The sequence below is a fragment of the Phyllobates terribilis genome, unplaced genomic scaffold, assembly GCF_046119375.1.
Source record: "Phyllobates terribilis strain yellow unplaced genomic scaffold, ASM4611937v1 Scaffold_8__6_contigs__length_399053987, whole genome shotgun sequence".
Taxonomy (NCBI): domain Eukaryota; kingdom Metazoa; phylum Chordata; class Amphibia; order Anura; family Dendrobatidae; genus Phyllobates; species Phyllobates terribilis.
Genome location: NW_027362768.1, coordinates 283,286,787 through 283,301,986, shown reverse-complemented (window position 1 = coordinate 283,301,986; position 15,200 = coordinate 283,286,787). Strand labels below are relative to the sequence as shown.

Here is a 15,200-nt window from a genome sequence, read left to right as displayed (position 1 = left end):
CAGGCCTGTCTGAACACGCTCCTAGCCTGTTCCTCCTGCCTTCTAGGGGCCGATTACCTAGACCCGTTCCTGTATCTTGTCTGACCTGTCTGAACACGCTCCTAGCCTGTTCCTCCTGCCTTCTAGGGGCCGATTACCTAGACCTGCTCCTGTATCTTGTCTGTCCTGTCTGAACACGCACCTTGCCTGTTCGTCCTGCCTCTCTGGGGGCCGTATTCCCAGACCCGCTCCTGTATTCCGCTGCAGTGTCGGTCTCCTCCGTACACTCAGTTCCAGTCTGAACTCTCTCCTATCCTTTACCTGTTTTGCCTCTATGTCCGTTCCCTTCCTTTTTCTGCAGAGTCTGAACTCGTACCTAACTCCTGCTTGTTGTCTCTGTACTCCCGTTTGTGAGTTTGTGGTCCACTCGCTACTTCTCTGCTAGTACCCTGTGGGTGTCTGGCTCTGCCTTTCCCTTCCTGTCTGTTCCGTGTGAACAGAGCCCTGTCCCCCCTACTCAGCCTAGCCTGCTCTGACTCCTTTGCTCACCGCTCCGGTGGTTCTAGCCTGCCCTGCTTCTGCCCACTGCTCCGGCAGTCCTGTCCTGCCCTGCTTCTGCCCGCTGCTCCGGCAGTCCTGTCCTGCCCTGCTTCTGCCCGCTGCTCCGGCAGTCCTGTCCTGCCCTGCTTCTGCCCGCTGCTCCGGCAGTCCTGTCCTGCCCTGCTTCTGCCCGCTGCTCCGGCAGTCCTGTCCTGCCCTGCTTCTGCCCGCTGCTCCGGCAGTCCTGTCCTGCCCTGCTTCTGCCCGCTGCTCCGGCAGTCCTGTCCTGCCCTGCTTCTGCCCGCTGCTCCGGCAGTCCTGTCCTGCCCTGCTTCTGCCCGCTGCTCCGGCAGTCCTGTCCTGCCCTGCTTGTGCTCGCTGCTCCTGCAGCCCCGTCCTGCTCTGTTCTTGCCCACCGCTTCTGGCGTTCCCTCTCTGCTGTGGTTGTCTACCGCATCTGCGGTTCTGTGACCCAGTCTGTACTGGGTCTTAACCTTTCTGTGCTCCAGCCCGTCCCTTCGGCCAGTACCTCCCTGCCTGCATACTCTCCTGTATCCACCCATCTGCATACCTGCCGTGTTTGCTTATATCCACCAGTCTGTGCCAGCCTAACCTGCCTGTTCCTGAGTCCCAGTGTGTACTGGGTCCTATCCCGCCTGTGTTCCTACCTGCTAGTGCCTCCCTGTCTGCACTCTAGCTGTGCTTGCCTGTACCCCTCTACCTGTATTGTTCCTGAGTCCCAGTGTGTACTGGGTCCTATCCTGCCTGTGTTCCTACCTGCTAGTGCCTCCCTGTCTGCACTCTAGCTGCGCTTGCCTTTACCCGCCTGCCTGCATACCAGTCGTGCCTGCCTATACCCTCCAGTCTGTGCGCCAGCCTAACCAGCCTGATCCAGTAATCCCTGTGTGGGTCAACCCCCGTGTCCGGAGTTTGACCTGGAGTAGCACCTGGTCCCTCTGCCCGGTTTCTCCCTGGTGCACTGGCGTCGTATGCCGTCGTGCCATCTTGGTCGGATCGGCCAGATACTTAGTCACGCCCCTCCAGGCACTCTCCGGTTCATGGTCCAGTGGAATCACTGCAATCACACGCACACGCCGCTCAGCCCGGGCGTGTGCATAACATAATCTACTTGATTTAGCAGCTATAAACGCAACAATACTCTATAAAACAGCAACTGGGAGTCAAATTAGCAGACGGGAGTTCATTCTTCAGCTGGCATTAGACCTTCGCAAGAATTATTTGGAATCAAGAAGTGGCCCATCATCCGCAATGTCTGAACCACAAACAAAAGGACAAGAAATCCGCAAGCGTCGAAAATGTGGAGTTGGAAGATGCAACGAAAACAAAACAATTAAAACTTGCGCAAGCTGTAACAAACCAGTTTGTGGAAAATGCACTGAGAAAGTGGAAGAAAGTACTGTTTGTGTTAACTGTTGGACACCGCATGCTATGACCATGTAAAAGGAAAATGCGTTTAAACTGCTGTACTTGATCTTAACACTGTTCCTACTAAGTTACAATAAATGTTCTTTCATTTGTTGGCAAAAAAAAGTTATTTTTACTCCAGAGTCAGTACTTTTGAATGGGGGTCAAAATGACCCCTAATGGTAGTTATAGGTATTATGAAACATGCGGTAGTTCTAGTGTTAGAACTCTAGTGCCATGTAAAGGAAGTAGCAATCCTAAATGACAATATTGACTCTCTAATGAGCCTTGTCACATGACTTAGGATAAAAGCCAGAACCAGAATCTAAATTTTCAGACACTGTGATTCGGGGTAGTGCCCTTCATCCCTGCAACGTGTGAGATCTGGTTTGGCTGGGTGAGAGGCATCTGACTTGGATCCAAGGTGTAACATTTCTCCTTGCTGTCACGCAAGGTGTAGGAAAGACTAAGTGCAACATGAAGGGAAGAGGGGAAGGGAGCCCAGACACTAGGGAAAGGGGGAGTGGAGACCTCCTAGGCTGATATGATATCACCCTGACTCCCCTATCATCCCTATATTGGTTCCTCACAAATCGCCGCACAGGAACTCATAGGAAGTAGCAATACTAAAAGTCAATATCGACTCTCGAACGAGCCTTGTCACATGACTATAGGTGGCATTAGAGTTCTAGTCCTCTTCCTCTCTGAAGAGACAATTTGTCAATAAATTGGACACATTGGTGGCTTGCTCACCTCAATAGACACCGGGAGTCCTTGTGGGATCGTTCGGAATTTGTTTCTGCCAAGACGTAAGTAAGTCACATGCTGCAGAGGTTTGAAAGCTTTGGGACTGACATTGGCTTCGCTCAGTTCATTGCCTTCAAGTTCCAAAGTTATCAAGTTCTTCAGATCTAAAAAAAAAAAAAAAACTTGGAATCACAATCATTCTTGTGAAAATGTTCTTTTGCCAAATATTATCCTGTTCTAGTCTATTATATTACATTTTATTACAAAATATTACAAATTTCTGGTATGTTTGTTGTTACATTTTGGGTAATATGTGTAGTGTTGAGCCACCCCCATAGTGTTCGGGTTCAGTTCGGTTCGTCGAACACCGGGATGTTCGTGGAACTGTTCGTTGACACCGTCGAACACCTTTAAAACCAATGGCAGGCAAACAAAAACACATAGAAACACATAGAAAACACCTTCAAAGGTGTTCAAAAGCTGACAAACTGCTCAGAAGACACTCTCTTTAAAAAAGCCGGCCGGCAATTCAGCAGTGGCATACACCTGTACCCGACAATTTAGACAAGAAGGAATAGAGCATCACACATAGATTAGATAGATAGAAACATGTCAGTCACATATATAAGAAGTACAGTGATATTGTTGATTACTGTACTTGTCATTTAGTGTTAAAATAAAGGTTTTATTAAAAAAAAAATTGGCGTGAGGTTCCCCGTAATTTTAGTCTCTAGCGGAGGTTAAGCTGACGGCTGGGGCAGATGTTTGAAGCCTGGGAAGGGGGTAATACCCACGGAGCTTCCCAGGCTACTAATATCAGCCCCCTGCTGAATACCTAGCCTTTACTAGCTATTAAAATGGGGGACCCCCAAAAAAATGACGTGGGGTTCCCCCCTATTTTAATAGCTAGCAAAGACTAGGCAGACAGCTGGGGGCTGATATTAATAGCCCAGGAAGGGTGCCATGAATATTGGCCCCCTCCCAGGCTAGAAACACCAGCCGTCAGCCGCCCCAGAAATGGCACATCCATAGGATGCGCCAATTCTGGCACTTAGCCTCGCTCCTCCCACTGCCCTGTAGCGGTGGCAGTGGTGGTAATAGGGCTGGGGTTGATGTCAGCTTATAATGCCAGCTGACATCAAGCCCAGGTTAGTAATGGAGAGGCGTCTATAAGACACCCCCATTACTAACCCCATAGTCAAAGTTAAAAAAAAACACAAACACCCAGAATAAAGTCCTTTAATTGAAATAAACACACAATTCTTTATTGTTCTAAATTAAACCATACTTACCATCACGCCCATTCCAGCTGAAGCCAATGTCTTCTGCAATAAAAGTAAAATAATAAAGCAACATCATCCTTACCTTTCCATGGTTCCCACGACCGCTTCAGCTCTGCTACATTCACATGACAGGCTGGATCGCAGCCGAAAGCTGCCATCCAGCTTGCCATGCGGCAGACACTGAGAAGCGCAGGCATGCTTGCGCTCCTCAGTGTCTCGCTGTGACGGCATAAAGATGAGCCGAGGTCATGTCCAATGAACTCGGCTCACCTCATGCACGTCACTGACAGCGTGGGAAAATTCTCAGCGCTTCAGCAGGAGAATTCTCCCACGCTGCAATGGCATTGAGATGACAGGCTGGATCACAGCTGAGCGCTGCCATCCAGCATGCCATCCTTCAGAGACACTGCAGAGCGCAAGCATGCCTGCACTCTGCAGTGTCTATGAAGGATGGCATGCTGGATGGCAGCGCTCAGCTGCCATCCAGCCTGTCATCTCAATGCCATCCCAGTGTGGGAGAATTCTCCTGCACTCACCGCATGCGCAGGATAATTTTCCCACGCTGTCAGTGACGTGCATGAGGTGAGCTGAGTTCATTGGACATGACCTCAGCTCATCTTTATGCCGTCACAGCCAGACACTGCAGAGCGCAAGCATGCCTGCGCTTCTCAGTGTCTGGTGCATGGCAAGCTGTATGGCAGCGTTCTGCTGCGGTCCAGCCTGTCATGTGAATGTAGCAGAGCTGAAGCTGTCGTGGGAACCATGCAAAGGTAAGGATGATGTTGCTTTATTATTTTACTTTTATTGCAGGAGATCGTTGGCTTCAGCTGGAATGGGCGTGATCGTAAGTATGGTTTAATTTAGAACAATAAAGAATTGTGTCTTTATTTCAATTAAAGGACTTTATTCTGGGTGTTTGTGTTTTTTTTTTAACTTTGACTATGGGGTTAGTAATGGGGGTGTCTTATAGACGCCTTTCCATTACTAACCTGGGCTTGATGTTAGCTGGCATTATAAGATGACATCAACCCCAGGCCTATTACCCCACTGCCACCACTACAGGGCAGTGGGAAGAGCAGGCTAAGTGCCAGAATTGGCGCATCCTATGGATGCGCCATTTCTGGGGCGGCTGACGGCTGGTGTTTCTAGCCTGGGAAGGGGCCAATATTCATGGCACACTTCCTGGGCTATTAATATCAGCCCCCAGCTGTCTGCCTTTGCTAGCTATTAAAATAGGGGGGACCCCACGTCATTTTTTTGGGGGTCCCCCATTTTAATAGCTAGTAAAGGCTAGGTATTCAGCTGGGGGCTGATATTAGTACCCTGGGAAGCTCCGTGGGTATTACCCCCTTCCCAGGCTTCAAACATCTGCCCCAGCCGTCTGCTTAACCTCTGCTAGAGACTAAAATTACGGGGAACCCCATGCCAATTTTTTTTTTTAATAAATCCTTTATTTTAACACTAAATGACAAATACAGTAATCAACGCTGTCACTGTACTTTTTATATATGTGACTGACATGTTTCTATCTATCCAATCTATGTGTGATGCTCTATTCTTTCTGTTATAAATTGTCGGGTACCGCTGCTAAATTGCCGGCCGGCTTTTTTAAAGAGACGGTGCATGAAAACACTAATATTTTTTTTAATAAATCCTTTATTTTAACACTAAATGACAAGTACAGTAACCAACACTGTCACTGTACCTCTTATATATGTGACTGACATGTTTCTATCTATCTAATCTATGTGTGATACTCTATTCTTTCTGTTCTAAATTGTCGGGTACCGGTGTATGCCGCTGCTGAATTGCTGGCTTTTCATGTTTCACTGTGAGCACTGTTCCCATCAATTTGGGCAACCACTGTAATGTCACAACCACCATGGCTGTGGCATTACAGTGAGTGGCAGACAATCCCTGCATGATTGGTGCTCTAAATAGCACCAGACATGCAGGACACGCTTTTGGTGCACGAACAGTTATCGAACATAACCTCGAACAGCCGAATTTTTTTCAAATCGTTCATGTTCGTCGAACGACTCGAACACCGCCCAAAACAGCTCGAATTTGAGATTGGCGAACAGTTCTAGTCAAACACCGCTCATCTCTAAATATGTGCCCTGAATCCCAACTTCCCATTAAGCTCATTAGTCATGTTCTCTTAGTAGGGTTTGCTTGATAGATGACAAGGCGGGCTATGCACATGTAGACACTCGTAATTGCTGTATACACATGCAGAAACTCTTATGTGTTGGAAAAAAAACTTTTAAGCCTCTGTGCAAGTTTCTACATTTATTGGTGCAAAAAAAATAAATATAATTGCGTAAATACAGCTCTGGCAAAAATTAAGAGACCACTGCAAAATTTTCATTTTCTCTGTTTTTTCTCTTTAACCCCTTTACCCCCGAGGGTGGTTTGCACGTTAATGACCGGGCCAATTTTTACAATTCTGACCACTGTCACTTTATGAGGTAATTACCCTGGAACGTTTCAACGGATCCCCCTGATTCTGAGATTGTTTTTTCGTGACATATTGTACTTCATGATAGTGGTAAAATTTCTTCTATATCACTTTATTTGTGAAAAAAACGGAAATTTGGCAAAAATTTTGAAAATGTAGCAATTTTCAAAATTTTTATTTTTATGCCCTTAAATCAGAGAGATATGTCACACAAAAAAGTTAATAAATAACATTTCCAACATGTTTACTTTATATCAGCACAATTTTGGAACCAAAATTTTTTTTTGCTAGGAAGCTATAAGGGTTAAAAGTTGATCAGCGATTTCTCATTTTTCCAACAAAATTTACAAAACCATTTTTTTTAGTGACCACATTACATTTGAAGTAACTTTGAGGGGTCTTTATGACAGAAAATACCCAAAAGTGACACCATTCTAAAAACTGCACCCCTCAAGGTGCTCAAAACCACATTCAAGAACTTTATCAACCCTTCAGGTGGTTCACAGGAATTTTTGGAATGTGGAAAAAAAAACTGAACATTTAACTTTTTTTCACAAAAATGTTACTTTAGACCCAATTTTTTTTATTTTCGCAGAGGTAACAGGAAAAAATGGACCCCAAAATTTGTTGTGCAATTTCCCCTGGGCATGCAGATACCCAATATGTGGGGAAAAACCACTGTTTGGGCGCACGGCAGGGCTCGGAAGGGAAGGAGCACCATTTGACTTTTTGATTGTAAAATTTGCTTGAATAATTAGCGGACGCCATGTTGTGTTTGGAGAGCCCCTGATGTGCCTAAACAGTGGAAACCCCCCACAAGTGACCCCATTTTGGAAACTAGACTCCCCTGGGAACTTATCTAGATGGGTGGTGAGCATTTTGAACCCCCAGGTGCTTCACAAATTAATCCGTAAAAATGAAAAAGTATTTTTTTTTTCACTTTTTCATTTTTAAGAATCAATTTGTGACGCACCTGGGGGTTCCAAGTGCTCACTATGCATCTAGATAGGTGCCTTGGGGGGTCTAGTTTCCAAAATGGGGTCACTTGTGGGGGAGCTCCAATGTTTAGGCACACAGAGGCTCTCCAAACGCAACATGGTGTCCGCTAACAAATTGAATGAAAAATCCGGTCAAATTGTTAGCAGACACCATGTTGCGTTTGGAGAGCCCCTGTGTGCCTAAACATTGGAGCTCCCCCACAAGTGACCCCATTTTGGAAACTAGACCCCCCCCAAGGCACCTATCTAGATGCATAGTGAGCTCTTGGAATCCCCAGGTGCTTCACAAATTAATTCGTAACAATGAAAAAGTGGAAAAAATAATAATTTTTCATTTTTACGAATCAGACATGTAGAGATGGGGATTTTTAGAAAACTGTGCAGTGGTCTCTTAATTTTTTCCAGAGCTGTATATATATGCATATATATATACAGTATATATGTAACCTACTGTTTAATATAAATATTACTTGGCTTTATAAATTTGTGTTTCTAGGAGAAAAAAATATGCAAAAACATTCTAATATGTGTTACCAAAGCTGTTACTTACAAGCTAAAGTACATCAAACTACTTGATGATCTGAATGGTCTGAAGAAGCCAAATACAGTTTATTCTCATGCTGATGTATAAAAAGCAATTGTGATGTATTCTAGGCTTTTGCTAGGTTACCTTTTAGACTGTCTTCTTCTAAATTACCAAGTTTATTTTCATTAATTTTAAGCTCCTCCAAAGTTGAGGGTAATTCCAGTGGGATCTGGTCAAGGAGATTTCCATCCAAATACAGACGTCTCAAATTCTTTATTGACTTTGAAGCAAAGAAGAAAAACAGTCTGTGGCTGAGCATGTCACTTGGATCCTGGTGTACAGTTACATGACTGCATGAGTGCATGCTAATGTATTTAACAAGAACAATTTGCACAAAATCTATGTGACCGCTCCACTTTTAACAGCCAATGCATTATTACACTTAGCAATAATTCAGGCTACAGATCACAATAGGTATGGCTGAAAAAGTAATGTGGGCATTCTTCAACATTTTTTTTTATTGGTCTTTGCTTCTATAGGGCCACAATATAACAGCACTTTAAATATTATTACTTTACATACCTATAAAACTTGATTGTTATTACTTTTAGTAATTACTGTTACTAAACTTTCTATTATTTTTGATATGGGGTGATTAAAAAATGATGGTGCAAAATTACAGCCTCTGTATTCATAACCGAAACAACATAACACAAATTTTTTAACTATACATGCAAGTTTTATATGTACACTTCAAAAGCGATTTCTATTGGTGACCACTGCAGATGTCATAGGCGGTAGTTCAGTTCTGACCAGACACATGCCAGCATACCCTCGAATATGGACTCCACTGTTTCAGTAATGTGTTGACGCAGGTCGCTTCATCAATATTCCACCCTGCAACTTCTTTCTGTGAGGCTACATCAAGGACTCGGTGTATTTGCCCCCAAAGCCACAGGATCTGAACCACCTGACACACTGAAAAACTGGAGTCCATATCTAAGGATATTCTGGCACGCTTCTTGACAGAACTGGACATCTGCAATGTCACCAATGTGAATCACTTTGAACATTTGTTGTGTACAAATAATACTTAGATACATGGTTAATAACTTTGTGTTAAATAAATTAGTGTTATGTTCTCTTGGTTATAAATAGTGAGGCTATAATTTTTCACCATGCTTTTTGAATTACCCAGTATTTTGTAGCCCCTTAAAGGCCCTGTATATTATTTGTGAGCATGTGAGCGAGAACATATATGTACAAGCTCATTAAAAAAAATTATGGGTTATACAGAGATGTGCAAGTGCTCAGCAGTGGTGGACACAGACCCAGACCGATCTACAGGGCTTTTAAGGGTTACAACATATTAAAAAATGATTCAAAAGTTTAGTGAGGCTTTAAAATAGAGGAGAGTCTTTATTGGTTGTGCTTATGTAACAACACAGGACTTTAAGGACAAGTTAGAAGATAACCATTAGCTGTCTTCATGCTAGTATTTATCTTCCTTCCGGTTTCTGTTGCTTTGGTTGATGGTCAGATGGCTTTGGTCCATTTGAACAAGTCATTAACTGGGGAAATAACATTTGCAGGACCTCTCGATCCCAACTATTGGCCTGTCTAAACAATACAGTCACAGTCACCCAACGGATCAGCAAAACGCTTATCATAGGCAGTAATTTCTAAGTGCTCTTAAAAATCATCGCTATTGGCAAAATCTCGCCCAAAGTAGACTGGTGATATGCTGCCAATAACATAATATTCTGTGCAAACCGATCAATCTTATTGACTATCATACTGTGCACATGTAATCTTTATCAGCCTGTCTAAGCATGCCAATAACCGGCCTCTTAGTGACCAGGCCACATTTTTCAAATCTAACGTGGCAATAACTCTGGAACGTTTCAACATATCCCCTGTGACTTTGAGAATGTTTTTTCGTGACACATTATATTTTATGATAATGGTAAATTTAGGTCGATATTGTTTTGCGTTTATTTATAAAAATATCAGAAATTTTGGCAAAAATTCCTAAAAATTAGCTGTTTTCAAACCTTGATTATCCCTTTAAACCAGATAGTTATACCACACAAAATAGTTAATAAATAACATTTCCCTCATGTCTGCTTTACATCAGCACCATCTGTAAAATGTTTTTTTATTTTGTTAGGATGTTAGAAGCTTTTAAATTGTGGCAGTAATTTTCATTTTTTCAAGTAATTTTACCCCCAAAAATTTTTTAGGGACCTATTCAGATTTGAAGTAACTTTGGGGGTCCTATATATTGGAAAACCCCCAAAAGTGATACCATTTTAAAAACCTCACCGCTCAACATATTTAAAACTGGTTTCAGGTAGTTTATTAACCCTTCAGGTGCTTTTCCGGAACTAATGCAAATTGGCATAACAGGAAAGAAAAATGTTATTTTTGACACCTAAATGTTGCCAACTTCTGAACAGACCGCTATAGCTGGTGGTCTATAAGGTCGTTCTTCGGCCGTGAATTGCTATGGCAACATACAGGCCCAAACAATCATGATCTCGTTGCCGATGGGATTACAGAGGGAGCCCCCAGCTGTGTTAACCATTTAGATACCGTAATCTCTATTGACAGCAGCATCTAAGAGGTTAAACGGCCATGGTCGGCGCCAACACCAATCGTGACTGATGCAGGAGGGTGTCAGCTATAGTGTAAAGTCGACAGCTGCTGCATTTTCACTCGTCGTGGGATGCTATTCACTTATAGCTCAGGTCAGTTTTAGTTTGTATTGGTGGTCACTAAGTGGTTAAATCAGCTTGCATGTAGCCGATCAGGCCATGTAAAAAGCATTAGCATACTTCAGTATTCTGTCCAATAAAAAAATTTGCACTAAAACAATGTAGCTGCTGATTCAGCCTCAAAGGGCAATTATATAGATAATGAATATACATAGGTTAGTAAAACCATTATCTGTGACACCCCATTTCCATGCACAGTTGCCTAGACATTGCCACCAGCCAACAGATTGTCAGGGAGAAATGTTTTTCGGGCACATCCAATTTCAGACTGCTGATCTCTTTGTGCTCCTGCTGCTAAGACGTCGCCAGAAATGTCTTTAGCGGCTTTCTCATAGAGAACACTGGAGCACTCGACCAAATGAGCACTCCTGTGTATGGGAGATTGCTGTAGGCCAACTACTATCTAATGTGTATGGGGGGTTCATTACTTTATTGCATTTTTCCACACCTGCCTAAAACTGTTCCACAGTACCATATACACACACACACATGGTTTTGTCTCCATTGTTCTGTTTTTCCCCCATTGCACAACATTCTTCTAGTCCTTCTTTATTCCGCTCCAGAGCTTCCGGCAGACCTCTAACGTTGCGGCGCACATCAAGATGTTATGGCTTTATGAATTTTCTGTGTTATTTTTGTATTGTATTTTTTCTTGGGTAGCAGTGACCCGCTTGCTTTAGGGTCAGTTTGAAGGGTGCACATGTAGTTTGTTGGCCCATACATGTGACAAATCTGTGTAAACTTTGCTTTTAATGTATTTTTTACTTTAAGCCTACGTTCCAACAATGAGTATTTGCTGACGTTTTGATGTTGCAGCTTGTGTTCTTTTTGATTGCATTTTTTACATACATTTTTATCGCTTTTTGATGCCAGTTTTTGTCTCTTTTTGGTATGTCATCCTTTCAATTAGGTTGTTTTATTTTTTGAAACTTCCTGTTATTTAGTTTTGACAAAACTTAGATATAGGCATGAGTGGATTACATACGTTTTTAATGTGTTTCTTCAGCGGAAACACACTAAGAACGCAATTGCGTTTTTTTACCTGCTGACTTTTCGCATATAATGCACTTCTGTGGGGAAAATCTACATGTAAAACTAAGCGTACTCGCAAGAGAAATTGGCATGTTGCGAATTTGAAACACACACCGCAGGTCAGTTTACGCTTTGTACAATGAAAAGCACAGTGGACATGAGATTTCTATAAATCCACTTTACTGTAACTATAAGACACTGCGTTTTTGAAATAGGCAGCCTCAAAAACTCATTGTGGGCACACAGCCTTAAGGGTTTGTGCACACGTTAAGTATTTGCTGCAGACATTTCTGCACCAGAAACATGTCTCTTGGCAGTAAAAACACAGCGTAAAATCCATACATTTTTAAGCATTTTTTACTTGCGTTTTTCCAGTGCATTGGAAAAACACTGAAAGAATTGAAATGCTGCAAATTTGAAACTGCTTGAAATATACAAGGAAAAAATAAGAAGATAATTCCGGAATCTTGTTCACTTTGCTGGTACTTGGAAATATTTCAGTTTTTGTGGCAAAACTGCACGGAAAAATCTTTAGAAAAATGCGGCAAAGAATTAACGTGTTACATACCCTATGGTTTCTGTCTCAGAATTGCCTAGTATAGCCACAGAAACTCACCCTCTGAGAACTCCTATATAAGTGAATGGAGAGAGGATTATATACTGGTCCACCTCTCCATTCAAACCTGCGCAAAACTATTTCAATTAATTTTGAATCATGAAACATACCTTGAATGCAAGTGGATCGATACCTGTAGACATAAGTTTGTTCTTGCTCAGATCTATCCTTTCAAGATTAGGCATTCCATTAAATGCCTCTTTAGGAATAGAAGTAATAAAGTTTCCTGAAATACATTAAGATACATCTTTTATTTTTGTCCTCTTCAAGAGGTTTTCTACTTTTAACAAATAAATATTCTGATTAGTTAATATAATATTATTATTTATCATTAATATATTATTTCAAAGGGTCCTGATCTCCTAATAACATCATCGATCCCTGGTCGCAGGAGCTCTCGTTCAGGTTTGAGCTTGGAACAGTACAGAGTTTCTGTGTTGAGCACAAACCCAACTCTGAATTACCAGGACCCAGGATTGAAGTAAGGCCACGGCCCCACTATCAATATTTGGTCAGTATTCGGTCAGTATTTTTTCTCAAGAGTGGGAGCCAAAACCAGGTGAGGAACAATCAGAGAAAAGGTGTAATAGAAACAAGTCACCAATTCTGCATTTATCACCCACTCCTGGTTTTGGCTCCCACTCCTGAGAAAAAATACTGATCGAATACTGACCAAATACTGATAGTGGGGCCGTGGCCTAAAAGGAAGATCAGGACACTTTTGGAAATAAAAGGGTTTTTAGTGAGTTCTAAAAGTTTCTTTCAGCAGACAACTCATTTTCTTATGTTGCATTTTAATTTATATCAAAATACATATAGGTAAATTAAATATATTTCAAGGATTTAAAGATAATCAATACAGTAGCATTCATAGGCTACTTCTTTCTTCTTTAGTAGTTTACCCTTCAACCCCAATATTGATGTGCACATATCTTAACCAAGCAGCAGGATATTTTTTGTTACTTTGCTACGGATTTGGTTTGATAGATAATTGTATAATAGTGTTATCAGTAGATCGATTACATCAAATTTAATGGGGTTGTCCGGCCTTAGTCTACAAATCTGCAATCACTCCATGTCACTCTATGTGACGGCAAGCTTGTGAATCCTTATAGCGCGCGCACTGCATGCTCTGAGGACTCTCCGGTGCCAGTGGTGGGCGCATGACCATAAGTATGTGATTTGCATACATGCTTTCACATGCCGACTAGATGGGTGCGGTCTCGCTCAATGCAAGCGTATTGAAGAAGGCTGGACACAGTCTAGTCAGAATGTGGCTGGAAGTATGCAAATCACATACTTGGGGTTAAATGATTGCCAGCTTCCAGCACTGGCACGGGAGAATCCTCACAGCGTGCGATGTGAAAATTCACAAGTCTGTAGTCACAAAGAGTGACTGCAGGCTTGAAGCCTAAGGCCGGAGAGCCCCTTAAATGCACTTCTCAGTTCTTGCAGAAATGTTTTCCTGTTGATGTTCTTTTTTATACTGTTCCAATTTTCCCTCTCTGCCAAGATCTTGATCTCTTAATTTGAAATAATGGTAAGAAAGGATGTTGGAGTTCAGTCATGTCTATGCAACAATTAATTCAAAGTACAAACAGAGCTCCTTAGCATTGGATTAGAGAATCTGCACCCCACCCCCTTATGTTGACCCCTTATGTATAAAATTGTTTAGTGCTATTTGCTTACCAAGAAGGTCCAAGCTTTTCACATCCGGGTCTGATATAGGGGGTATGCGGGTCAGTTTAGCATTGGAACAGCTGACTGTAATTTCTGAGATGAAGCAACCGGGAGGCAATGGAGGATGATGGATTTCTGTTGGCCTACGGGAACCTGGTATACGTCTTCTTGATACTCTAAAAACATCACCTCTTAGGTTGTAGTCCTCATCTTCATCTTCGTCCTCATCATCCTCCTCCTCCTCCTCATCATCATCTTCTAAGCCCTGTTCCTTTCTTTCTCTCTGTTTTCGTTCCATTGCTAACCGGTTCACTTCCTCTTCTCTCCTTTCTTCTTCTTGATTTTTCTTCTTTTCTACCTCATTTTTTTTCTTTTCTTCTTCTTCTAACTTGCGCCTCTCTTCAGCCTCAATCCTCATTTCCTCTTCTTCATACGCTTTTCTTCTTTCTTTCTGGATACGTTCTGCCTCATCATCTGTATTGTCTTTTTGTGGCCTTTTCTTTTCTTTTTTCTTTTTTTGTTTTGACACTTTTTCCTTTGGCTTTTCTTTGTCATCATTTGTATTTTCCTTCCTGAGTAGCTCATCCATTTCTTCTAGGGTATAGGGTAATTTCTTAAGAATTATATCATTGGGTTCAATTGGTTCTGGAGAATCACCAGACAATTCAAGTACATTGTCCCATGCAATACTGTTAAGCACTTAAATAGGGTGGTGACCCAAAGAAAGAGAAAATGAGAGAATATAATAAAATATGAGAAGTTGGGTTAGTACTTTGTACATTATTCCCACAAACATATTTCATCTTTCCGTTTTTTTTTGTTTCTTTTAAGCAAGCAAAATTAAATTTCACTTATACATGAGATTGTTACTGACAGAGCGACCACCAATATGCTCCAGTCTTGTACTTTGTGTGTATGCCATGTACTTGTCGATCGCAAGATTACACATTACTGATTTAGGATCAAGAGATGCTGGAATGATATGAGCGTGTTTTAAAAACTAAAGAAGAATTTAAGACGTGTGTATTTTATAGTGCAAATATTGAAAAAGGTCCATTTTATTTATTTATATATATACTAGCAGCTCAAGTTCCGAAACAAATAAGTTTCGGAAGCTAGAAAAATGTGCTCTACAT

The 15,200-nt window shown here is 42.0% G+C and overlaps 2 protein-coding genes across 8 annotated transcripts in view; one reads left to right on the top strand and one right to left on the bottom strand.

The window, feature by feature from the left end:
• Positions 1 to 15,200, top strand: part of CENPP (centromere protein P) — a 438,647-nt gene that overhangs the window by 336,075 nt on the left and 87,372 nt on the right. The window lies entirely within an intron of this gene.
• The window catches only part of ECM2 (extracellular matrix protein 2), a 68,775-nt gene that overhangs the window by 31,875 nt on the left and 21,700 nt on the right, over positions 1 to 15,200 (bottom strand). For 3 of the 6 annotated variants that reach the window (XM_073644318.1, XM_073644317.1, XM_073644319.1), the window contains exons 4-7: positions 14,074 to 14,763; positions 12,495 to 12,610; positions 8,104 to 8,239; positions 2,698 to 2,855 (exon numbers count right to left, since the gene is read on the bottom strand). In XM_073644318.1, the coding sequence (XP_073500419.1) occupies positions 2,698 to 2,855; positions 8,104 to 8,239; positions 12,495 to 12,610; positions 14,074 to 14,763 (1,100 nt within the window). The remainder of the gene's footprint in view (positions 1 to 2,697; positions 2,856 to 8,103; positions 8,240 to 12,494; positions 12,611 to 14,073; positions 14,764 to 15,200) is intronic. The other 3 variants (XM_073644321.1, XM_073644322.1, XM_073644320.1) reach the window with 3 other exon arrangements.